At 40.7% G+C, this 26091-nt stretch overlaps 1 protein-coding gene across 5 annotated transcripts in view; it reads right to left on the bottom strand.

Moving 5' to 3' along the window:
- CHST9 (carbohydrate sulfotransferase 9) overlaps positions 1-26091 on the bottom strand; it is an 83632-nt gene that overhangs the window by 39904 nt on the left and 17637 nt on the right. Inside the window, exon 3 of one of the 5 annotated variants that reach the window (XM_077352545.1) lies at positions 1321-1365. The exons of the other annotated variants lie outside the window; for them this stretch is intronic. Coding sequence (XP_077208660.1) covers positions 1321-1365 — 45 coding nt within the window. The remainder of the gene's footprint in view (positions 1-1320; positions 1366-26091) is intronic. 5 annotated transcript variants of the gene reach the window in all.

Genomic DNA, 26091 nt, shown 5'->3' with positions numbered 1-26091 from the left:
TGATCCAGACTGCGATGAGCACTGGCCATGAATGTTGCGTGATCACTTGTTAATACACCCCCCCCCCAAATACTCTGCTGCACTGCTCTTCAAAAACATATTCCAAAATCTATGGTAGTCTATTAAGAATAGGTGCCAGTGTTGACGACTGAACTACCATCAATGAGATAGATTCAGGTGGTTAGCCATATTGACTTGAAGTAGTAGAACAAAATTTGTGTCCAGGGGTACCACTGAAGAAGTGTGCATACATATGAAAGCTTCCATGCAGAATTAAACTTTATTGCTCTTAAAGGTGCTACTGGACTCAAACTTTGTACCATCAATGAATGACAGCTTTGAATTTGGGGCAGACTGTTGGAATAATAATATAAGAGAAACACCAGGGTAGCACGCACCCCTTAATTTCCAGTTTGATCTGAGAAATATATCAATGTCTGGCTGAACTGTGTGCTGGGCATGATCAAGTCTGTTGTCAGCAGCAGCAAAGGTGGTGTGTGTGTGTGGGGGAGGTGAAATGATATAGAAGGAGGCACTGGTTGTGACAGGTGGTGCATGCCGCACAACTGGCAGGGTAAGGGCATTTCTGTGCATTGCTGACACTCTGGTAGGGAAAGATGACAAGAGGCCAGTCACTTTCTCTGCTTACTCTAATTACAGCATAGAGAACAGAGAACTGAAGCGGCTTTGCTCAGAAAACTATGTAGTAGCCCCAATCCAACTTAGTCCGCTTGTGGTGGTTTTTAGAGTAAGCACACAAACACACTGAGAGATCCTCTTCTCCCTCCCTAAAGGTCTTGGCTTTTTTAACTGCCTACGAGCAGAGTCTGTACTTTTTATTCCACAGTTCTATTGCCTGAAGCTCTCTCCTAAGCCAGTACCAAAAGCAAACAAAAAATCCTCACTCCACACTATAAAAGTGGCATTGTAAATGGTTTTCCGTATACAGAGATTGTCTCTGAGTGGGAAAGAATCATGCGGGCACCAGACCAGAACAGTATAAAACTCCATATTTGATGAATAACACAGTCTTGGTAGGTATCAGCCACTTGTTAAAATTGTTATATTTGGAGTTTGCTCATGAACGTTAGACAAATTAACCCCCAAGGGGGAGGGAATCAGCTATAGATTTTGAACAGTATTATCCTATTCCAGTTTTTTCCTATACTTTAAATTTACTTGTTTGGCTATAAGCTGCATACCACTGGCAAAATAACCACATTCAAGCCAATGGAAAAGATGTGTATGAGTACAGATGGCAGACTATAACAGAGAAGAGGCCAGAGTTAGTCATTCAACTTTGCACAGGCACAGGCTCACCTGAGTGCACCCTTTGGGTTCATTTGAAACACAAATGGGTTTCTGCTGAAAAACAGAAAAACTGGAATTAAAGTTGTACCTCATCAATATTTCCAGTATATTCATTTACTATTTATATATATTATACTAAAAGTCTGTTAAATTCTTCACTGACTATCATGACGAAAGCAGCTCCTGTGGTTTTTACTACTGCTATCCTGTTTTTAAGATGAGTGTTTCAGAATGAGACTTAAATATACTTTTTATGCAGCAAAATCTCTTCACAGAAATAAGTGGCCCCTTTTGTTAAGGAGCAAACTAATAAAGGTAATTCTGTGTGGTAAAGTGCCCTCTAGTGACAACATAAATGCCAGAAAATGTTTCACAAATGTATATCCCCAAATATTGTCAATATGAATACATTTGTTTTAAAGTTTTATTATCCATTCTTCGCATACTAATAGACCAAGCCTAGTTATGCCATTAATTGTCCCTCTGAGACCACGTCTGAATAAACAGGTAAGTTCAGTTCTGTTACAGGGCTATCTAATATACTTCAGAGGATCAAACCAGGCAAATGAGACCCTCATGCTTTGTTTCCATAAATGTTTTGTTTCAAACATAAAAGTTTCAAAACTATATTGCTACTGATATGATCTTTCAAATGCTCAATGAAGTGCTTGAGTAGTCAGTAGTAAGGATTGTAGCATTGGTTCAAGTACAGCAAATTCCCTTAAAGGAGTCAGAAGAATGTGCTGTTGAGTCACAATTGACTTCTAATCTGGCGAGTTGGGTTTGATTCCCCGCTCCTCCTCCACATGCAGCCAGTTGGGTGGCCTTGGGCTTACCACTGCAGTAATATAGCTGTTCTGACTGAGCAGTAGTATCAGGGCTCTCTCAGCCTCACTTACCCCACAGGGTGTCTGTTGTGGGGAGAGGAAAGGGAAAATGATTGTTAACCAGTTTGAGACTCCTTCTGGTAGAGAAAAGTGGCATTTATGTACCAATGCTGCTGCTGCTGCTTCTTCTGCTTCTTCTTAATGTACTTAGTATGCAGGGAAGGAGAAGATAATTCAGTTTTTAAATGACAACAAAATGCCAGTTAAACTTCGCAGGACAGCATTCATTGTTCCTGCTCCTGGTTTTGTGTGAGTAAAGTGCTGTGAAGTCACAACTGATTTATGGCAACCACAGCAAGTGAGAAAGAGATCTGGTTTGCCATTGCCTTCCTCTGCAGATTCGTCCTTAGTGATCTCCCTTCCAAATACTGATCGTGCCTAGCTTCACAGTCAGAGTAGTTCAGTAGTTCAGCAGTGGAATAGGCTGCCTAAGGAGGTGGTGAGCTCCCCCTCACTGGCAGTCTTCAAGCAAAGGTTGGATACACACTTTTCTTGGATGCTTTAGAATGCTTTGGGCTGGACCTGCGTTGAGCAGGAGGTTGGACTAGATGGCCTGTGTGGCCCTATGTTTCTATGATTCTATGATTCTGTGAGCTGATCCCGCCTTCCCTCCCACTCCAAATTTTATAACTGCTTAATTGTTGCTTTTTTGAAGTAGAACAGAATATTCATTCTCCAAGATAATGACTAGAGTCTGCAAAAAACATAATTAAGAATGATTAAAGCAAGCAGCTTATGGTCAAATTATGCAGGAGGATACAGAATAACACCAAAAATATATCCAGGCTTCTGCTTACCTATAAATGGATAAAACCCGTGTCAAACAGCTGCATGTAAAATGGCTTTCTGATGGGTTCATGACTGTTGAAGTTTAAATCCTTTTCCTTTTATTTAATAAATTTTATAATACTTCTCATTCATATTAGTAATTTTCATCATTTGCATAACTGATGTGATACTTGGCCACTAAAGAAGCCGGTCATGTTCAGAGGTAGCATATCGTCGAATGTCATCAATGGGAGAAAGGCTTTGATCTCTGTGCCCTTGCTGTGGGTCTTCTGGGCAACTGCATGGCCACAGTAAGAAACAGGATGCTCCATCAGAGGAACCAGTGGTTTACCTAATGTTCCATTTTTCCCCAACTACCTCTGGACTTCTCTATTTTTTTTTTTACTGGAGCATGCATATCAGACATTTTTCCTGTGATTCAATTTATACTCAGACTACATCTATAGCTTAGTCACATTTGGCCGCATATGTCCAGGAGGACTTCTGACTTGTTTTCTCAAACAAGTAACCTCCACTCCACTTCTGTTGCTGCATTAAGCACTTCAGGGGGAGGTGGAGCAATAGGAAGGGCTATCCTGCTGAGCACAGAGGACATACCTCTGAATTTTGATTGTGTATTTCAGCCATTCAGCCATATGGTTGACTTCCAAGCCACTTTGGACCTAGAACACCTGAGCAGCATCCACCCTCTCTATTATGATCTTTAGAGGGGACCCTGCTTCAAGTTAAGGAAGAGCCATGTCATTCAAGCTAAGACATTTCCCCCCAAAAGAATGGCAAGACCACTATATGTCAGCAGGCCTTTGGCAGGCAGTTACTAAAATAAAATTGTGCGTTTGTGTGTGTGTGTGGGGGGGTAGGTTATATCGTTAGCACTGAATCACTGTTTTACGTGGTTTTTATTTTTAATAAGCTCTGGTTACTAAGTATTAATGATATTTATAGTCCTAATGTGAATGTGATTACAAGAGGCCTTGAGCTAATACAGAAAGGTGAAATATTTGTAGCCACCCTTTCCCCTGAAAAGATAAAACCAAGGTATTAATAGCAACATTGGCTTTTTTCTTTACTTGTACGCATTCATGGGTGCTTTTCAGAAAAGGAACTTATAAATAGTGACTTAGAGTCTATATTACATTTCTGATGGCAGATTTACTTTCATTGGATAAGGATGCCATTTATGCCAATTCCTCCTCTCACTTATTGGCCCCATGCTGTTTGTGAGGTCTCTTCAGTCTCAGGAAAAGGACTTCAGGATGTTATGTTGGAAGTAAGTCACATTCCACTTAGGGAAAACCTCATGCTAAAATAAGGTTCTTGCGATTCCAGTTAACAGAGTTTCTCCCCATGCACTGAAGAACCTAAGAGAAGACCTGCTAGATCTGACCAGTGATCCATTTAATCTTGCATCCAGACTCACAATGCAGTCAACCAGTTACTCTGAAGGGCCAACAACAGGGCCAAGAGGCCTTTCCCCTGATGTTGCCTCCAAGGATTTGAGGACTTAATTCTGCTGAATGAGAAAATTCCCTCAAAGAGTTGCGGTAGCAGAAGGGAGTCCTTCAGTTCAACTCACAGAGCTTCAGCAAACACAAACAAGAGGGTTTTTTTCATTTTACAAAAAATTTCCAGAGAATTTTTAACAACTATGGATTTCAGTAGCGTGTCTATTTCTATGAAATGAAAGATTAACAATCAAGGAATTCAAGATTTGCGACATCCAACTTTGTACTGTAAATGAATATGCAAATAAATTTCCATCGGAATTGCTGCTGCACATCTTTCCCTTAGCTCTTCTGCATTTCTTTATACAACTAATTTCTTTCCATACAAGACGAAATTCTAGAAATAAAACAAAAATTGTAATGACTTGAAGACACCAGCAAGGGGAGTAGTTACACTTTGGGAAACTGTCTCTGTTTGGCTGAAGAAAACTATATGGAAAGAATAAGTAAATTGGTGTAGGGATTTATAAACAATGGTGAGGACAGGCATTTTGATGTAGCAAAAAAAAAAATCCAAACAAAACAAAGCTCTGATCCTTTAATGATTGTTTCTGAATGAGAAGGGAAAACACAAAGGAAGCAGATATGCATCATTAGAGCAACACATTAAGATAGCAGAGTGCATTAAAGAAAAAAGGAAAGCTTCAGTATGTCATTTCCCTTTTTTGAAACCTTCGATTGCAATAGCCATAATATATAAGGTTTTCTAAAGAAATAATGCTGTGGGAGGACCAGTGTGAAAAAGGGAACTGTCTGATCACAATTTCTTTAAAAAAATCTGGCAGCCGCTAAGATTTTTTAAACAAAAACTGGAATTCCTAGTTGTTCTTCTTAATCAACTATTTGATCCTCTGAAGCATTCTGCAATTGTTTTCTTCTATTAATGACCTTCTAGAGGTCATTGGGTCATTTATTGCTTGTTAAAGAAAACAAGCAAGCAGGTTAGTCTTTCTAAATCCCAGATATTTAACTTCCATTGGAAGGAACGGAAATGTCCAAATATGACCTTCAGGTAATCTCCAGTTCTCTTTCAGAAGCAGAGATAACAGTCAGCAAGTATGGGCCAGTACACAGTATTGGTAAAGAATAAGTCAAAATGGTACATCCCAGCTTTTGCTTTGAGTTTTTCTTGTGTCTCGAGAATACTGGTGAGAAATAGAAGTGTTGCTCTTGATCAGTGATGCTCTTGTGGGGGAAAGAGGAAGTAAGAGTCATCAAGGGGCATAGATGTCTTGCTTTTCAATCAACTTAAACAAAGAAAAGATCAGCATTCTTGCCTATCTGATCTGGTAGAGAGCTGAAACCCAGCAGCAATGAACAATGAGGGCATTAACTGATTCCCACTCCCACCCCGCACAATGGAGATGAAGATTAGCAATGGGAATCATAGAGTCCTATGTAACCAAGGCCTAGGAATCCAAAATGAGATGATTCAAGGACTAAGATTCCCTCAAGAGGTCTGCGTGACACAGAGAAGAACTTCATATTTTGCATTATTCAGTACTATTGCTACTCTGTATTCTCTTCTTGGTACCAACATCTTTCCCAGTCCCTTTCCTTTGTTTTCAGACCTTCATTGTGCTTCCGCTGGGTACCAACATTTTATATTGAATTCAATACAAATAGTTGCCACCACGGCACATCTGCACTAATAATTTTGTTTAAAGCTTCCTGCTGCAGCCCAATTGTCTCCAGCTCCCTCCAAGACTACATTTCCATCGGACGAGAAGTGTTTATACCACTATGTCACACATTATTTTGTAAATTCCTCTTTACAGTCTTGTTTTTCTTTTGTGCTAGGAAGGCTGATGTGTGCTGTTACCAGATGCTACGCTTTAAGTATATTTCTTAAGTCTTCTATTTACTCAATAGTTTTGCATTTCAAAACAGTTTGAAAACTATGTTACTGGAGCAATGTGTGCGACTCTGAAAGAGTCACTACAATCACCCTTGTGAAAAACACTGCGGTGAAGGCAACAGAAATCTGAGGGGTATATGTGTATGCAACAGTATGTGTTCTCAACAAACATTAAAGAAATTGAATAACCCTATTTTACTTTGAATTTTTACTTACAATTTTTCTTCACATAAGGAAAAGAATTGAGTGACAAAATTGGACATGACCTTAGTTGCTGACAAACTTCAATGCAACATTAAAATAAAGCTGGACATTAGAGACTATGATCAATATAAATACAGGAAGGAGAGAAACAGTGTAGTTTATTATTTGTAATACACTTCCCAGAGGGCAAGCTCTTCCCCCTCAGCCACCATACCCTCACATCTTCAGGAGACCCTGCATTCCATTTCTGCCTTTCCAGATGGCCAACTTGTTGAGCATTTGATACCTGGTACTACCACCTGACATCATTCTCACATGCCTCCTTTCTCCCCAAGCATTGCTAAGAGCTCTTGGTAGTCAGCTACACTGGTCGTTGACTAGCATTCCCCACAGTACCTTAGACAGCCTATGGCTGATTGATGCTAAAATATTAAAATAGTAATATAAGGAAAGGCCATAGGATTTTGCCACCTTAGATACTTGGCCTGAAAGAGCCTCTTTTGGCGCAGGGTGGTAAGGCAGCAGAAATGCTGTCTGAAGGTGTGTGCCGATGAGGCTGGGAGTTCAATCCCAGCAGCCGGCTCAAGGTTGACTCAGCCTTCCATCCTCCCGAGGTCGGTAAAATGAGTATCCAGCTTGCTGGGGGGTAAACGGTAATGACTGGGGAAGGCACTGGCAAACCACCCCGTATTGAGTCTGCCATGAAAACGCTGGAGGGCGTCACCCCAAGGGTCAGGCATGACCCGGTGCTTGCACAGGGGATACCTTTACCTTTACCTTTATAGGACTGAAATGGCCCTGGTTATCATAGTGGTTGTTTAGTGCCAGGAGGGGGAGGGGGGTGAAGGAGATGTGACCCTGTTGATTCACCAGGATCTGTCAATGGCTTTTAATATCATTAGCCATGAGATTCTGAACTGCCCCCTTTGGGATTTGGAAGCTATTGTTTTGTGATAGTTTTATACCAACATGGAAAACTGGTTTCAGAAGACAGAGTTTTAAAATTTGCTCTTAATGTCTTTCTGGCTGGTCAACACCTTGAGTGCCATGACTGGCAGGATAAGAATGGTTTAAATAAACACGTTTGGCCACAGCAATCTGTACTCTGAGTCCATGTAGCTTAGATTCCTTTAATGCACTTTATGGTGGCTATTGTTGTCAACTTTAATTGGTCCAAAATGTAACTCTTAAGTTACTGTCAGATAATCAGAGCTCTGTCTTGGGCACATTTTAAAGTCCTGAAAAGCTTAGGGATGAGGTTTTAGGACTGCCTATTGATGTCTTGTTGAGTCTATCTTCCTGATAAGGTTTCTGCTAGGGATGTGCAATCTGGCTGCTGAAGCAGTTGTTCCTGCCCATAGCAGCCAGCGCCGTGCTGCGGGGGGGGGGGGGGGGGGGGAGGCATGGATGCCAGCGCACGGGCGATGCACACTGCCCACAGAAGTGAAGCAGATGGTGATTACAAACAGGGCTTTTTCAGTAGTGGTTCCTCCAGTTTGAGGCTTTCCTGGCACCTACCTTGCTTTCCATTAGACAGCACTTATTTTTAGACAGGCTTTTAATTAAGGGTCCAGTATTTGTAGCTGTTTTATGGTCTGGTGCAAGCCTGAGACAGTTTTGTCACTATCATTTAAGCTGCTCACTATTTGCTTCATGCTGTTATTACCTTCTTGATTGTTATTAATGGCTTGGTTTGTTTTATTGTTTTGGGAGTTGCCTCAGATATGCTTCTGCAAATATATATTTTCTAAATAAAGAATTTAAAAGTATTTTATTAGCAGTGAAACCAAGGTAGTCATATGGTGTTAAGACCAGAATACAAAAACATAAAGGATAAAACCAAAAATGCTTATGATACTCAAACATTCAAAACAGTTTATGGATGTATTAAAATTAAGCTAAAAGATATCATGAAAAATTAACAGGGAGAAAAGAATTAGAATTTTAAGAGATTAAAAGTTCACAATCATTGAATATATTTCTTGTCCTCCTGGTGAGTCTGAATCACCAATGCACAGAATTTTCCCATCTGCAGGGAGATCTGAGGCTTTTAATCGAGAAGAAGTTCTCTAATTTGCTCTGCGCTAGTTTGCTATGGCATCGTGTCAATTAGGGGGCAAATAAGTTTGGAGCGTGCTTCATTGTAAAGTGGGCAGTGGAGGAGAATGTGTTCTATTGTCTCAACTTCTTTAAGAGGACAGGAACATAGTCTCTCTGCAAGAGGAGTTCTTCTGTGTCTGCCCTCCAGTGCTGCAGAAGGCAATGCGGAACATCTAGCCAAAATGAAGGCTCTTCTGTATTTGTGGAAGACCAAGGTCGACTGTTTCCAGCTGTTTTCTACAATGAGGGTTTTGCTGAAAAGGTTTTACTAAAATTTCAGTGAAGCTAATATTTTCATTTTCAATCTGTTGTAGGGTCCTTTGCATTACCTGTTTATATTTTCCACTCTTTGTAAGCAGGTGCTAAATACAGTGTTTGCTTTCCTATTTATCACACTAATGAGGTTGTTAATTGTTCATTTAAGAACCTGTACCTGTGGATGATCTCTGTGGCACAAGATCACCTCTTTCCCCAACCAGTCATGCCCATTATCATTTGTCACTGTCATCCACTATTCATGCATCTTTCTTCTTATCCAAGTCAATCTGCTTTTGCTTTTCAGATACATTGCTAAGTTTAAGGGACACTATTTTAACTTCAACCAGTAAATGTCTTAATTTAGCTGCAAAGGGCCCATGCTTTAGGAAATAAGTGTGTAATACTTCCAATCACTTGCTGTAAAATGCCATCAAAATAAACCCAACTAATATTGTAAATTAGGTTCTGTGATATGCAAGAGATACCCCATATGACTTGTAATACTAGATTTCAAGCACTCAAATGGGATGACATAAAAGAGTTGCTGTAAAAATGTGGATCCAAAGATTTATCTGCTGACCTGGTATTTCTAGTATTACTTGAGTTGATATTAATATATGGATGTAATACAGGCTTTTAGCAGTATCCAGAAATACAGACACATCTTCTAAAACCAAATGAGCTAAAGACAGATACAGTTCTTTATGGGCTTTGAAACCAAACAGCTAAAGCTTACCAAATACTTAAGAAGGAGAGGAGTTGGTTATTGTACTCTGTTTTTCACTATCCAAAGGAGTCTCAAAGCAGCTTACAATCATCTTCCCTTCCTCTCCCCACCTTGTGTGGTAAATGGCGATGAGAGAACTCTGAGAAGACAGCTCTGTGAGAATAGTATCAGGACTGTGTTTAGACCAAGGTCATGCAGCTGGCGGCATTTGGGGGAGAAGGGGATCAAACTAGGCTTGCCAGATTTGAAGTTAGTGATCTTAGCCACTACACCAAGCTGGCTTTGAACTCTAGTTGGAAGATATAGGCAACAACAAAAGATGAGACCAGGAGACCTAAAAACTGTTATTTCCAACAGGCTTTAACAGTATGCCAGACATTGCAACATTGCTTCATAGATAGGCAAGGGACAGTAAAGATTGAGGTCTGAATGTAACAAATGAATGCTTAAGCAGATGTGCCTTGTAATCAAGATTTGTTTTTATTGATTTAAAACAGTTTTATGCCACCTTTATGCCAACCGGGGTCCCGAAACTGGCACAAAATCCAGGTTAACATGCCACTACAGCTATCCAGTTCTTGTATGAAGAGAAGCAGTGGAAATGTGTTCTCCTATAGGAGTTCACACAGAGAGAGATCAGAGTCTGCATCATCATTATATAACAATTGATCGTAGTAAGTTCTAGTATTTTCAATGTCAAGAACAGATGCAGCTGGGAATCAGGAAGGAAGGTTAGGCAGACCAAAGTAAATCTCTATCACTAGCCCAAATATAAAAAGTTAGGCATGATAAGAATGGAAAATACAGTGTCAAGGGAAGACACACAAGACAATGAAATCAAATACAACCAAATGAAGGTTGAATAAAAGAGGCAGATAACAAGAGTTTAATAAAATAGATTGACATATCAAGGAAACAGAGAAAGCAGCAGGGGAAAAAAACTGAAATTGGATGACAGCCTTACAGGACAATATGATATTGTACAAAACATGGCTATGCAACATGATTACAATGCTATGATGGAACAAAGCAATTAATGGAGATATCCACACTATGTGGGCTCTATAGTACAATTTACATAGCCTGAACTTCTTTTCCTTGCAACAGACTGGGGTCCCACAATGACTTCAAGAACCTCCTTTTCTCATTCATTCTCTCTACCAGTGCCTGCAGCCCATCCACCTTCCTTCTCCCCCACCCCTATACTTTCCTCCCTTTTTCTGTTTCTAATCCTGGAGATCCCCAGGAGCAGGAGAGGGTAGCCATGTTGGTTTTCAATTCAACAACTAGATTTCATCTCCATGTCCTTCCAACTCTCCCTCTCAACTCTCCCTTTCCACCTCCATTTGCCTCTCTCCATCTCCAAGCCGTTTCGACACTCCACCTCTGCCTCACCTTACCTCTCACTCACACGTACGCAGTCCTTCCAGCCTCGGTCTTCCGAGCTAGCCTCTTTAGTCCCTTGTTCAAACAGTCACTTGGGGGTGGTCTCTGTACTCCCCCCCCAAGCTGGCATTTGGGGCAGCTGAACAATCCTAATGCCTAAAATACTTTAAAAATTCTCATGGATGGAGAAGCAAAACGCTCAGCGTCCGTACCGGTTTCCATCTTTTGCCCAGGTATGGCACAGCATGGGCATTCTCAAAAGTAACTAGAAGCCATGCGTGGAAAAGCCATTCAGAGAATTCCCCACTTTTTGCTAGCTGAGTGTCTTCAGTCTTGATTTGGTAACTACAAGGAATTCCCAGAACCACCTCCCCAGCCTTTCTCCAAAATATTAATGCAGAGATCCTCAAGATAATACAAGAGCCACACCCTACAGGTAGTCCATTCAGATGAGACAGTGGAATCCCACGTCTGGTGAATGATATTCCAATTTATTCAGTATTCCAGTGGCTACACTATGATTCAGTAAGACAAGGAGAACAGCAGAGAAATATTTTCCCATCTGCATTTTATCAGCATGAGGCAAAATGACAGTTTCTTTGGCATTAGTCGTTTATCATTTCGTATTTGTTTTGACTGCCTAAACCCAGATATTTTAAAACAATGAAATTCCTTGCCTTTCCAGAATGATGAACCACATCTGGGTGCATTTTTTTGTTTCATTTTTACTTGTGCTCCATCTTAAATATGACTGCGAAATAAAAATTTTTTTAAAAGGCATTTTGATTCTTCTCCACCCCAAGGTCATCTTTCACAGCTGCCTCTTTAGCAACCTGGTTTAAAATCAAGTTTGTTTTACCAGGATAACTAACATATTAAATAGGAAGACTTGCTGGACTCTTTTCCATTTAGTCTTAAGAAGCCAGTAGCTCCTTTAACTAGGCAGTATGAACACACCAGTAAATGGGAGTGATTGGGGGGGGGGGAGGTACCTTAGTCAATGGAAGGCGATTTTTACTTACAAAAATCAATGAGTGGCTGATTGCAACCTGCATGCAAAATGCTTTGAGCTGCCAGAGAGAGAGAGACAACCAAAAGTCTGAGGAACACAATGAGAAACTGTCAAAAGTAACTGTTCTGTCCATATCCATCATGCCTTGAGATGTGAAAAGTGTGATGTCCTTACGAAAATCTGAAGGTGATATTCATTTTCAGATAATGGTAGCAAATGGCTTTAACAGTTCCAGATATTCTATATCAAAGCACAGTTGTTTCTGCAGTATTTTCAGAGATGCCTAGCAACCAGAGCAGTGTCAAAATGGCAACCATCGCCTGGAACTGAAGATGGGTAGATTGTTCTGGGCATGCACAAAGGAGAAGGCTAAGCAAATTTAAGACTAAGTGGCTGTGTATTCCAGTTATTACTCCTTAGTCCTTAGTTTATAGTCTCCTATAAACATCTTAACATCTACCTTGATGCATGAATCTAGGTCTGATTCTGCATTTACTTTGTTTATTCCATTGCAGATCCCACTGAATTCAGATCTATTTGAACTCAGGTCTTCCTCTATCCCCTCCCCCATTGAAACAGAAAAGTGTTCTGCACATGATTAGGGAAGCGGGGGGGGGGGGAGCCAAGTGCAGCAAGAGACTCTTTTCTTGAAGGGGGGGGGGAAGAGGATTTGAGACAGCAGAGGAAAGGGAATAAACCCAACAGGAAAATTTCTGCTGATAGAAGTCAGAGCTTCTGGAGCTTCTGTTGAGAGAAGTTAGGGGTTCCCCTTTATGGGAAGCCTTGCAACCTGGGAATGAGGAAGCCTTTGAACTGATGTCCTGGCCAATCTGGGCTTTTCTACAGCATCCGAAGGCTCGAGGCAGCTAGTTAGTTTGGGACAAGCAGAGAGCTGCACCTTTACTCATGCTGATTTTTTCAAATATCGAGGGTTATATACACTCCAGGATATCGCGGGGGAAAGGTAGGGTCACTCCGAATCAGTCCTGCTTGTTGCAGAGTGAAAATTTAAATTGGTCAAAATCAAAATGGAAATCGCATTCAGTGTAGATGGCAGGGACTAAATCTACCTGGGATTGGAATAAAAGCTCCATGCAGATTCAGATCTGTCAGGTTGAATGTGATTATTAGGGTGAGGGATGGGTTTTTATTATTGACTGTTATTTTTATTTTACTATGGATTTACTATTTTGTTGTGAACCACTACAAGCGATCTGGCCCATGAGCAGCAGTCAACAAGTCTAATAATAAATAAAATAATTTAAAAAATATATCATGATTCTTCATTTCTAATACCAATTTTAAATATTCAAAACATGCTACATGTATACGGCATACACAATATAAAGAAAGGGGGGACCCTGAGTGAACTGTTTTTAATTTCCTAACTAAATCCAGTAATTTATTTACTTTATTTATATCCTGTCTTTCCCTCAAGAGACTCAAAGACAGCATTATCCTCCCCTCCATTTTATCCTCACAAGAATGAGCGGGTTAGCTGAGAATGAGTGGCGTCCAAAGGTCACCCAGTAAGCTTCCATGGCAGAGCAGAAATTAGAAACTGGGTCTCACAGATCGTAGTGTAACACTAACCACTATATGACACTGGTGCAGCAAAATTTCTAAGTAACAAACTACTTCTACAAAAAAGCAAGACATATGCTCCAGAGTTACTGCTGCATTATATTTTAGCTTTCAAACTTGCAGATCAAGAATTATCATTCAGATTACCGCTTGACATTGAACAACAACTAAACAGGTTTCCCTTTTGTTCCACTCAAGCAAGTGCATAGTATAATTAAACAGTCCATAAAAATGGATTTGATTGAGGCTGATCTGTAGTCTGTGGAGTACATATTATCCCTCTGAACTGGGAACATTTTATCTATGGGCTATAAACGTTGATAAAACAGGCTTAAAAAAAAACTAATTACTTGGGGAAAAATACTGGATAGTGACCCTGATACTTGATTATTGGACAGATCACCCAAACTATGCTAATGGCATATTTAATGTTATGAGACTATCATTGCTCCTAATTAAAGCATTCTCACTGATTTAAAAAAAACTATCAAAGAATAAAAAGTAGGTTCTTACATTCAGATTGTTATCCTCATGTAGAAAACTATCAGCACAAAGCTGCAGTATTTTAGTTTAAATTCGACAGATTAATACTACACAAGAACTAGAATTTAAAATGTTTTCAAAAGCAACAAAACAATCCCAGAATAATTTTACTTATAACTTTATCTCTAAAGAACTACTAATGATGCTCTGCCCCTTCCATGCCTCTCCCTGTCTTCTATAGCCACATGAAAAATTAATTCCAAGTGTCTCTTTTAGGTAGCAACACAGTGTGAAATGGGGGGAAATCCCAGTCCTTTCCCCACATGTGAACCAACACCCCTTTATTTTCAAAGGCTACCTAGTTCAAACCTGCTGTTTTTAAAAACAAGAAGCAAGTTAGCAGTTTAGACTATTCCTTCTCCTTTTTGTTCAGTGCCAGATGGGTTGTACCTTTACAGAGCATCCAGTTAAATGTGAATACCCTATAACAGCGGTTGTCAATCTTTTTGGGGCTGTGACTTTGGTGGTGGCGGCGTGTGCATGCAGGGGCGCACACAGGCACACAACAATCGAGGCGACCACTGATCGCCGCCTCTGCCCGCCAGAAGGGGCAACTTTGATGCGCACCAGGCAGTTTCCCCAGAGGGGAGTGGCAAGGAAAGGAGACGTGGCGGCAGCTTGAGCAAGCTACATGGTCTCTCTCACACCCTTCTGCTGTCCACCATCGGAGAGGGTGAGGCCTGCGCCAGCGGGCAGGGGACAGCTGTTGCAAGTCACCTCGCCGGCTGTTCTTGGCCGCGAAGCTGGTCAATTTGGGCTCATCCTCACCGCCTGCCTGTTTGCCTGCCCACCATCGGTTGGATTCCATGCAGTGCTTCATGGAGAGGTGGGGAACAGCAGGTGTGTCAGGCAAGCTCCCTCAGGTGTGCGCACAGGCACACTGCCCGCCGCTTGCTACTGCCGCAACAGCGGCCACAAACTGACAACCCTGCAGAAGGGGCCAAAGGACCCCACTTGGGATCCCGACTCACAGGTTGAGAACCACCACTCTACACCAATATAGCAAAATAACTTATACTGACAGAGCCACATGTTTTGACCTCAACATTTCCAGGCTCAAAATCAGCAGGCATCTACTTTGCAGAGTTTTCCTACTTACATATTTCTGTAATTACTGATCCATTTCAAATGATCCTTTCTTGGGCGCAGTCATTGAATGAGTGGCGGCTGGACAAATCCAAGATAAGGCAAATTGTTTAGACTCTTTCCAGCCTGGATCTTGGCCTGATACCTCAGTTGCCCTGATGGATACCTTGTACTGGGAGATGGACAAAGGGTGTGTGACTGTTGAATCTTCTGGACCTCTCAGCAGATTTTGAAATAGGTTCATACTCTGGCAATGCTTTTGGGTCCAGATCTACTGTTGAACAAGCAGCTGGCAACTGTGACCAAGAGCACCTTTTATCAGTTTTGACTGATTAGCCAGCTATGGTCTTTTTCTGACAGAAAAGATCAGCCCATTTTGTAGTACATACTCTGGTTAAACCTGGATTAAATTACTACAGCGTACTTTAAGTGTGGTTGCCCTTGAAAAGTGTTTAGAAACTTCAGCAGATACAGTGTGGATTCTACTGACTTCCTGGAGAATTGCATTTCTCTTTTCCAATGGATTTCTTGCTAGGCAGGAGCACAGAGCACTTCCAGCCACCCAACTTTGGAGACAAGCCACAGAGAGCCACTGTTCCCTTTCCTGCCCTCTTGTTGGGCACACAACCCTTTTGTTCTTTGCAGCTTCCTATATCTGGGAAAATAGAGAGCATGGACATTATGTTCAGGGGCCTGTAATATTTGTCCCCACTTGGCCAATTTGCTTGAAACTTGGAGACTCATTACAGGATAGGGAGCAATCACTCTATAGAAACATCGGTGTAATTTGATCAAAAATCAGCCAATTCAGCACCCCTGCTCCCCAATAATGGCAGATCATAGGGTAAGGATGGGGGGAATTCTGCAAAGAAGCAGGCTACAAGGAAGGATGGTAAATTTCAGTCACTGTAAGAAGGCCATTGGCTGCTGCTTGACTGCCATTTCAGTGTAGGTGTGCAGAGAGTCACCTACTTTGGTGGTCACCTACTTTGAGATCATAGATTATGGGAAGGACTGTGTTCTAATACAAATTTGGTGCCACTATATTTATGAATAACTGCTACAGACCTGCTCAAACTCTAGATTCAATCCTGAATCAGTACATCCTACCCCAAAATAACATGACAACTCTCCTTGGCCCAGATATAAAACTATAACAAAAGTTTTCTTGGCACATACCCAGAGATGATATTTCCAGTTATCTGGGACCAGCGATACACATGATCATGCAAAATGAACATATGTCTGGTAAAAGAAGACAGAACTCTAAGACCAGGAGATGGCCCCACGGACATTGTTCTTTCTGAACTGCCCATCACATTTTCATATAACTGTGAGACAGAAACCTTTCTTGATTTAACTGTGTATGTAAGCACTCTAGCAGTGGTACCTCCTCATGATGAGGCTATTAAAAACCTGTATCAATTGTTTTATTGTTGCGTTAATATGGTGCTGTAAGAATCAGTTATTACCTTCTTGAGAAATCCCCATCATGCTTTGCCAGAAGAAGACCATAGAAGGAATCAACAGCTACTTTGGCTTGAACCTTTGCAAACTATTGTCAATAAATTAGCATACTTAGTTTAACAATAGCACAAAGTCCTTTGTTGATTAATTACAGCCCTATTCTACCTTAAGTACTTGTACTTTTTAAAATAGAACTGATGCATGAAGAAGCATACAACAGAAAAATATTAGCCATGGCCCTGCCTTTAAAAAACCTTTACTGAAAGCACATAAGTGACTTCTCAAGATTGCTACAGGAAAACATTAATGTGTCATTCATTCTCAGCATATAAAACATTATCTTGTTGAGACTTCTCAGCATTAACAATGGATATGGAGCAAATAAGTAATTATTGCAGATTGTTTGGACTCAAGTGAATATTAAGTGAAGAACCTTGGCTACAACAAACTTGCCAGGCAAGCAAGAGTTGTAAGGATGACTACCGAAAACATGCCAAAATCATGTTCCTTGGTCTGAAAAAAAAATTGTTCACTTTACTGTGATTTTTTTCAGATACACTTCCCAGCCAAATGATATATTTTATTTTATTTATTTATTAACACAGGTATTGAATGACAAGACTATACATATCCTTCAGCTATTCATGAAGAGTAGAAAAGGCTTTGTCTATCTTCTGCTCTCATGTATGTTGATATAATTAAAAGAATCCTTTGTTCCTTTGGTGCTTACTGCAAGCTTCGTTATACCCAAGCAGATGCTCTTCCTGATCACGACTCAACAATTCAGAATCTGCTTTTGCCTTCCAGCATAATCTATCTGCATTTATCTGAGAGGTATGATTAATCACAGCCTGTTGCTAGGATACAGAGGAAAGTTCATTTAAGCTTAATGTTTCCCTTTGTAAATCAGGACCAGGAAGAAAATACAGGTTTGTGACAAGGAAATGACCTTATATAAAATGACATTTAAAATCAGCTTGTAAACCTAAAGAAATAAGAGATGTGTGCTTTTGAGGAGGTAGGAAAGTGAGAAATTAAGATTTAATGTTTAGCTTGCAGGGCATAGCTTGGCCTGAAAAACAGATTTTACGAATAGCGTGTCAGATGCATGACATTAAGAGGAAATATGCTATTGATAAAATAAATATTGTGGAGGTTAGGAAAGTAAAATGGCATTATTATTTAAGGAGTTATCCACTATGATCCCAGCCCAATGAAATGTGCTGAAATATTTTCCCATTTGGTTATCATTACCCTTATAGAGACTATAGAGCAAAAACAACATGAAATGAAAAATATTTTTTTCAGATGCTGTAACCTTTTAAAAAAATCTACATCAGCACAGCATTTAGATGCTGCTGGAACTTTGCACCTGCAGTTAGGAATATCCACCTCCCCCGAAGCATAATTTATTACATAAATATTTGGATTCAGGTGATTGTCTAAAGAAGCAGAACAAAGTTCGAGTCTAGTGGCACCTTTAAGACCAACATAGTTTTATTCAAGGTACAAGCTTTCATGTGCCTGTGCACTTTGTCAGATACTGAATGAAGTGCGCAGGTACATGAAAATGTATACCTTGAATAGAACTTTAAAACTTTGTTGAGCTTATAAGTATTTGGATGAGACTCCTTGTGCTGCCCTATCTGGCTGCACCCAGTAGCAGCTGGGTGGGAGGTACCTTGGCTGCAGAGCCAAGCCTGAGTCACCACACAAGAGCAAAGTCAGTGTTCAGTCAGGGTCGTTACAGGTACCGAAGCAGAGTTGGGGGTGAGGCGAAGAGTGGTTGAGGGATAGCCAAGGTCAGGATCCAGATAAGCAGGTGTAGTCATCAAAGCCAGTCCAGTTACCGGGAGCAAAGTCGAGAGCCGTATGCCAAGGTCAGGGGAGCTGATAGTAAATCACACAGGAATTTGCAGAGTAAAGGGAATCCAAGCGGGACGGGAGGGTTTCTGCACAGATTGCACCCATGCCGAAATTCTTCTGCAGCCCTGCCTAAAAGCAGCCCTGCTAATGAGCTGACTGATTCTAGCTGGGACATCAATCGCTCTCCTCTGAAGCTGCATCAGCTGTGTCTGGTCTACGCTGACATTGAACCAGCAGCCTTGCGCTTCTTCTGTGCTCCGTGGCCATAGTGCGTCTTCTCTGTCTGAAGTGCCCAATCAACTCCTCCGGGCTGTCGTCTGACTCTGGGCTGTGCTGGTGTAGTAGTTGGAGTGGCTAGGTGTAGTGATTAGGAGTGCGGACTTCTAATCTGGCGAGCCGGGTTTGATTCCCTGCTCCTCCTTCACATGCAGCCAGCTGGGTGACCTTGGGCTCCCCACAGCACTAATAAAGCTGTTTTGACCGAGCAGTGATATCAGGGCTCTCTCAGCCTCACCCACTTCACAGGGTGTCTGTTGTTAGGAGAGGAAAGGGAAGGCAACTGTAAGCCACTTTCAGACTCCTTTGGGCAGAGAAAAGCAGCATATAAGAACCTCTTCTTCTTCTTCAATTAAGAATACCTAAACAAATACACATAGGACTATTTAATGAAGCTTAGTTTATCTTCCCTTCTCCATCCCTTGCTGCAAGAAAAAATATAAAAACATCTTCAGATTAAATCCTATCCAGCCCACCAGTGTGTCTTTGGGAATCTTTCTATATTGCACCTCACACCTGCACAGAGAAGATACAAGATTACTCAGTTCTTGTTTTCCAACAGTAGTTGCCATGGTTGTGGCACCCAAAATGTGCATCGCTGAGACCATGAAACTATAACATCAGAAGATGCTGTTTGTGTGCACCTCTGCTCACACCACATTTCTCTATACAACTGTATGAATCTTATAAGGTCAGTTTCAATATCATACATTTATGTACTACTGAAACCAAGAGAAGACAACTGTTCTGTTCCATGTTAGTATGATGGAAGGATCCTGCCGAGAACTCACCATCAAGAAGGGAGAAGGTGGGCTATGGCTCAATACTTTCCATGCAAAAGGTTCTAGATTCAACCTTTGGCATCTCTAGTTAGGAGGAAGGGCCAGTCAAAATAGAAGAGCATAAGCAAGACAAGTACAATGGTCTGATTTGGAATAAGGCAAGTTTCAACTATCAGAGCTCAGTCTTTCCTTTCTATTTAGGTTTTTTAGAATTCATATGAAAATTCACATTTACTTTTTATTCATCAAATATATAACACACTTCTTAGCAAAAGCTCCTGAGAGCTGTTACTAGGACTGGCTTCTATCAAGTCAACCAGATTTACATTTAATTGAAGACCTATGGGGTCCCCCCAAAACAAGTTATTAAGTCTTTTAAAACTGACCAGAATACTCAAAAGATACCACATATCTGAAGAAATATTAACAGCTAGCAAGAAACAGAAACACATATCTACAAATAGACTTAAGAATGCTTGCCTGAAAGTAAAAAAACAGTGCCTTTTTAGAAGCAGCTTTTGAGTTTGGACTCCTAAGCAAATTTACAGATCATTCTTGAAATCCTTACATTGGAATGTAGAAATATATCTAAGCACTGGAAATCCAATATCAACTAATGACATTAAACGTTACTGAACCAGAAGCTGCACCAGACTCATAGAAGTGTTCTTATTTAGGACTTGACACAACACCCAGCTAATGATATTTGCTGTTCCTTGTCTCTGTGTGTCATACAATCCCTCAAATAATAATCTCAAACTTTGCCAGAATTCTATAATTCATTGCTTGGAGATGAGGCACTTACTCTGATTCTCTCTCCCTTTAAAATACCATGACTATCATGCTGTCAAGTATTATGCCACTTTTGAAAACAAAGCTGATTTTAACACACCCATGAAATAATACACCATTATTTGTTTCCCTCTTAAACAAGAGGAGGGGGGGGGGAGATCACAATTCAGTCATTGTAATGGATTTGCCTCTTGTGAGCCTCTTGTGGCGCAGAGTGGTAAGGCAGCTGTCTGAAAGCTTTGCCCATGAGGCTGGGAGTTCAATCCCAGCAGCCGGCTCAAGGTTGACTCAGCCTTCCATCCTTCCGAGGTCGGTAAAATGAGTACCCAGCTTGCTGGGGGGTAAACGGTGATGACTGGGGAAGGCACTGGCAAACCACCCCGTATTGAGTCTGCCAAGAAAACGCTAGAGGGCATCACCCCAAGGGTCAGACATGACCCGGTGCTTGCACAGGGGATACCTTTACCTTTACCTTTAATGGATTTGCAGTTTATTAGAATGGATTAAGGAGGCTATTGAGTAAAATAATTAGAATTTACATCCCATTACTTTGGAGTAAGTTTGATTGAAAATCCAAAACACTAAAAAGATTTCTGCTACTATAAGCTTCTGTCCTTAAAACTCTATCCTTGGAAATGTACGACAAGCCATGGAATAGCAGGTTGTCTTATTTTTAAGAAGTTGTTAAAAGAAGTTGTTTCTTTTTAATCTATGTAACAGCAAATAGAAAATAAACTGCCACAACTGACAAACCATTTAAAAGGTGACAAAGTGTTTTCTTTGATCTTGTCTACAAACCAACAAAGTAGTTGCTAATATATTTAGTGTGGCATTCTGCCAAACAGCAGAAATGTCACAATTTTGCTCATCTTTCAAATACAAAAATGCATGTTCAGGCAAAGTGAGTGGGTTAAATGTTTTTAAAAAATACCCCGGAAGCACAGAAGCTTTATGTAGTATCCCCAAACCTCCACATTTCCCAGTTTAGAGAAAAATGCTGTTCAAACACATTACAAAGATGATCTGAAACCTATGGTATCAAAATAAAGAAATTTTACTTACAAAAACAGAAGTCTATCTTACCTGATATACTCAGGTTGTTACATTTAACTTACTGTAGAAAGATAAATTTATTTTGAATAGATTAACTTTTAAAAGGTTAACTTGATACAGTTCCAAGCAGAGGTAAGAGACAGAGAAGAGGTCCTCTATAAGGCAACCAATGGCCAAAGAGGCTCAGCGGCTAACTGATGAGAGGGTGGAGCCAACCGCCAAATGTACTCGAGAGTGAGAATTCTCTTAACCCTTTCCCTTCCAGATTTTCTTGCATGCAGTTACAATATCAACAGAAACTGCACTCCCTCTATCCTATTTCCAGCTTTAATAAATGCAGCGCACTGTTTCAAGACCACATGCAACACATTAAAACGTCTTCATACTGAAGTAAGAAACTTAGCTAACCCCTGAGAACTTTAGAGAACCTGACCACTGCAGCTGATCCAACACTTTAGAAAATAATGAATTAATAAATCTCTGTGGCAGGGAAAAGACAGAGTAAAGTTAGAATGCACCCCATTACAATTCCTGGGCTGTTTAGTGTAAGAAAATAGGGAACAGAATACTTGGGCCAAGCAACCAAAGAATGCATGTGCAGCTTTAAAACATGGAACACAATGCTTATTTTGTCCTGCCTCTCCAAGCAGCATATTAACAGGGAAACTATATATCCTATTTCTGATACCTACAAATACATAAATGAGTAGAGAATATGGAAACAGGCAAGTTCTTTGTGGTTAGTATTTACTTTGCCCTGGGGTAATTTTCAGCAACTCTTTGTACAAAGTCCCACTGGATAAACTACTGTGCACATTCTAATATTAACTAGTTTACCCATGAGTTAACAATGAAGAATTCGACCAAAGTCTACCTAGAACTGTTCAAAATCTTAATCAGTTCTGTTGACCTAAAAATGGTGGCTTCATGTTACAGATAGTATCTTGTGGAACACAACCAAATCTTATTTATATTGACAGGGGGTGGGGAGGGGATTATGCACAGCATAGTAGCATTACTCCATTTTTCCTGAGATTAGGTCTTTCTCTTCTGCCAGCTCCATGGAAACAGGTGAATGGCAGAAAATACAATAAGGCTGATGCAGGTGGTGTTCTAAGTGAGGCCTGTTTGAGATGGAAGTTGGTTGCATTTCCACATGTTTCTCCCATATCAACTGTTGGATTTCAGGCGTGAAAGCTATATATTTATAACATAATTTTTTTTAAAGTTACAGTAAGGGAAATCGTTAACACACATATGTTTCTCAGTTTCCATCCTAATGACCAATAGTGATGTTAATAACAAGCCTATAATACATCCCTCTATGGATGTTTTCCAAAGTGACAGATTATTTATTCATTATCTGTCCAAACATTCCAATGGCTATCAATTAAAAAAACATATTGCTGTGCATTGAAACTCCGTATAGAGATTTCAGATGGTTGTGCTTGTTTAAAATGGAAAAAGAGAAACCTAGTATGAAACATTCAGAATAAAGACTAAAAGGTGATTCAGTTAATGTAACATCAGCATAAAAGGTCAATGGTTTTGAAGGAAAATTTTAGAAAGGAGTTAAATGGAAGGTCTACACATACTACAAAACAAGTATATGAGAACATGCTCTTGCAAATAGTAGTTAACATCAAGCTGATTCTCCATATTCCCAGAGAATCTACTAACAAATACACAAAGGAAACATTGGTATCACTATGATACCATAATGTCATATTTCTTAAGATATACTGCACACAAATTCCCCACATAAGTTCTGGGAAAGAAGAATTGGTTTTTATACCCTGCTTTTCACTGCCTGAAGAAGTCTCCAAATGTCTACAATTGCCTTCCCTTCCTCCCCCACAAAATACATCCTGAGAGATAGTTGGGGGAGAGATGGCTCTGAGAGAATAACACTAACAGAACAGCGACTAGTATATGGTCACCCAGTTGGCTACACATGGATGAGTGGGGAATAAAACCTGGCTCTCCAGATTAGAAGATGCAGCTCTTTCCACTACACCAGTGGTCTGCAACCTTTTTGGGGTTGCAGACTGGTGGGGGGGAGGGCGATCCGGGCGTCGCGCATGTGCTGCACCCCCGCGCAAACGTGCATGTGTGGAAGGTCCGCACATGCACGTTTGTGCCTGGTGGATCTGCAAACACGCATGCACTGCGGTTTTGTGCATGTACATTTGTTCTTCCGGTGGGGACGCAAATGCGCACGCGCAATGGTCCACGCATGCATGTTTGTGGCCCCACAGGGAACAAACGCACATGTGTTTGATATTGTAACGGTGGCTGATTTGCTTGCAGCCTGGCGAGTTTCTCGCTGCAGGGGGGGGGCGGGGAGAGGGAGCCGCGGCCCGGCACCGGGCCACAGCTCGGTGGTTGGGGACCACTGCACTACAACAAGGAAGTCCCAACAATTTTAAAGAAGTAAAATCATGGATATACAGCTACATGGGAAATTAACAAAGCTGTTCAACATAGCTTGTTGCATAGCTTTGCTGCTTAACAAAGGGTTATCCTTGATCTCTCAGCTGCTTTCAGAAGGGTTTAGAAGAAGTTGAAAGCAAATTGAAAGGGATGTTCCTGTCCATTCTTTCCATGCACAGAAATCATTCCCATAAACTACTGCAGAGATTCACTTGAATAATACCAACATTCAAAATGATTACATATTTTATTAAAGAAAACAGAATCTTTGAGATAGGTAATATTAAACTGGATTGAAATCAGGATGAGGAATAAGTGACATACTGGAAAACAGAAATCCTTACTAGACTTAAGGCTAATCAATCAATGATTAAATACAGAATTACAGTAATCATATAATTTGATGAATTAGCAGATGGTAGCAACTGCTAAGGTGCCTACAATTTTTACTTTATTACGAGTGCCAGAAACAGGCATAAATAATGACAGTATCTCACTATCTGCTATATATATTCTTGCTGTTGGCTGGAGATTCCGTCCATTTATCCGGCTCTCTACAGTTTCCCCCTAAGGTTAGCTGTACTATGAACATATTTATATAGCTAGCAAATGCCATAGCAATATCCTAATGTTTCAGCAGTACCAGAAAATTTGGTAACCTTTTTGGACAGTTAGCCAAGACAGACTCTGGTGGTGCTGTTACTGTCAGGGTAATTGATTTTAGAAGGTGATAGAAAGTGATACTGGGTGATATCTCTTTGACTTCTGGCACGTGCTCAATGGGTTTTCACATTGATTTATTTTATTTTATCACCCAATGCTACTTAATGTCTACATCAAACTGCTAGCAAAGGTCATCCAGAGATTTCTATCAACTATTGGTACCGCAGTGTTCAGAACAAACTTCCAAAGTAATGGACTGGATAAGGACCAATAAACAGAACCTGAACTCCTTAAATCTGCGAATCACTGAAGTACTGATGCCACTTGGGGATTAAGGGAATTGGACTGTTCAATAAAGATTGCCTATCCATGAGCAAGGGCCATTCCGCACAACTTTAATGTCGCAGAAGGCTTGCAAATTGTAAACGCTATTAATTTGCAGTTCCGCAAGACGTTGCATACAATCTGCCACACTCCTGAAACAGTTCAGCGAAAAGCGCTTTGTTGTAGCGCTTAAAGGGAAATCGGGAAAAGTGGATTGACTCTCCAAAAAGCGCTACACTCTTGCAACCAATCCACAACACTAGCGAAAAAGACCTGTGCGTTCCCATTGTTGCGGTTCCAACAAAGTCCCTCCCCCTGGCTCTCTCCTCCGAACCTCCGGCGAAGCAATCGCCATTATTTTTTTCTCAGAGCGAGCAGAAAGCAACGAACCAGCGAGGCTTCTCCAGATACAGTCCCTCCACAGAAGTGCTTTAAAGCTCCCCTAAGTCCCCAAGCACAACACGGCCCCGTTTGCAAGTTCCCTTTATTTTCAGCCAAAAATTGCGCCCGTGCGGGGGGGTGGATTTTTCTTTTCACTCGGGGGAGCGTGGTAACGATGAATCACTAGTTCACATGCCAGCTGCCAGCTAGATGGGTCTCTCCGTAGACGCATATTCGTTGCAACATGTGTGTGTGTGTTTTTTTAAACCTGTGCTTAAAGGGAAAGGGTCTTTCCAGGAGCATGATAACAACCGCCCATTGGCTGTTCATTTGATTGACGGCCAGGGGCAGGACAAAGCACAGAAAAAATCGCTTCCTGCCTAGCGATTTTTGCGAGACCGGAAACCTGTGGGAAACGAATGAAACGCTACTGGATTCCACTAAAAAAGCAGGTATGTGTAACGCCGAGACATACTAGATCCCAATTCATTGAGACATTTTATTGAGTTGCCCCCTCATAACCTATGTCTTTTTTTCCAGTTCTGGTACTTATTGTTTGTATGAACATGTTCCTAATTCCTTTATGCTTCGATTGTTTACATGGTAGATAACGTGATGGATAAATATAAAAGTAATTTCTACAAGTAAAAAATATACTTTTGCAAAGAATAAACTGAAGTTGAATTGGAGCTCAAGATGACAAAAAGAAAATGAGTCAAATATAATACAGTTTCTCAAAGGCAGCTATCATGTAAGAACGCCATCTAGAGCACTTTTAAGAGAGTGATGAGTTGACACATTTGT

Source organism: Paroedura picta, chromosome 9 (assembly GCF_049243985.1).
Source record: "Paroedura picta isolate Pp20150507F chromosome 9, Ppicta_v3.0, whole genome shotgun sequence".
Taxonomy (NCBI): domain Eukaryota; kingdom Metazoa; phylum Chordata; class Lepidosauria; order Squamata; family Gekkonidae; genus Paroedura; species Paroedura picta.
Note: the sequence above shows the minus strand (reverse complement) of the source record. Positions and strands in the feature narration are given on the sequence as shown.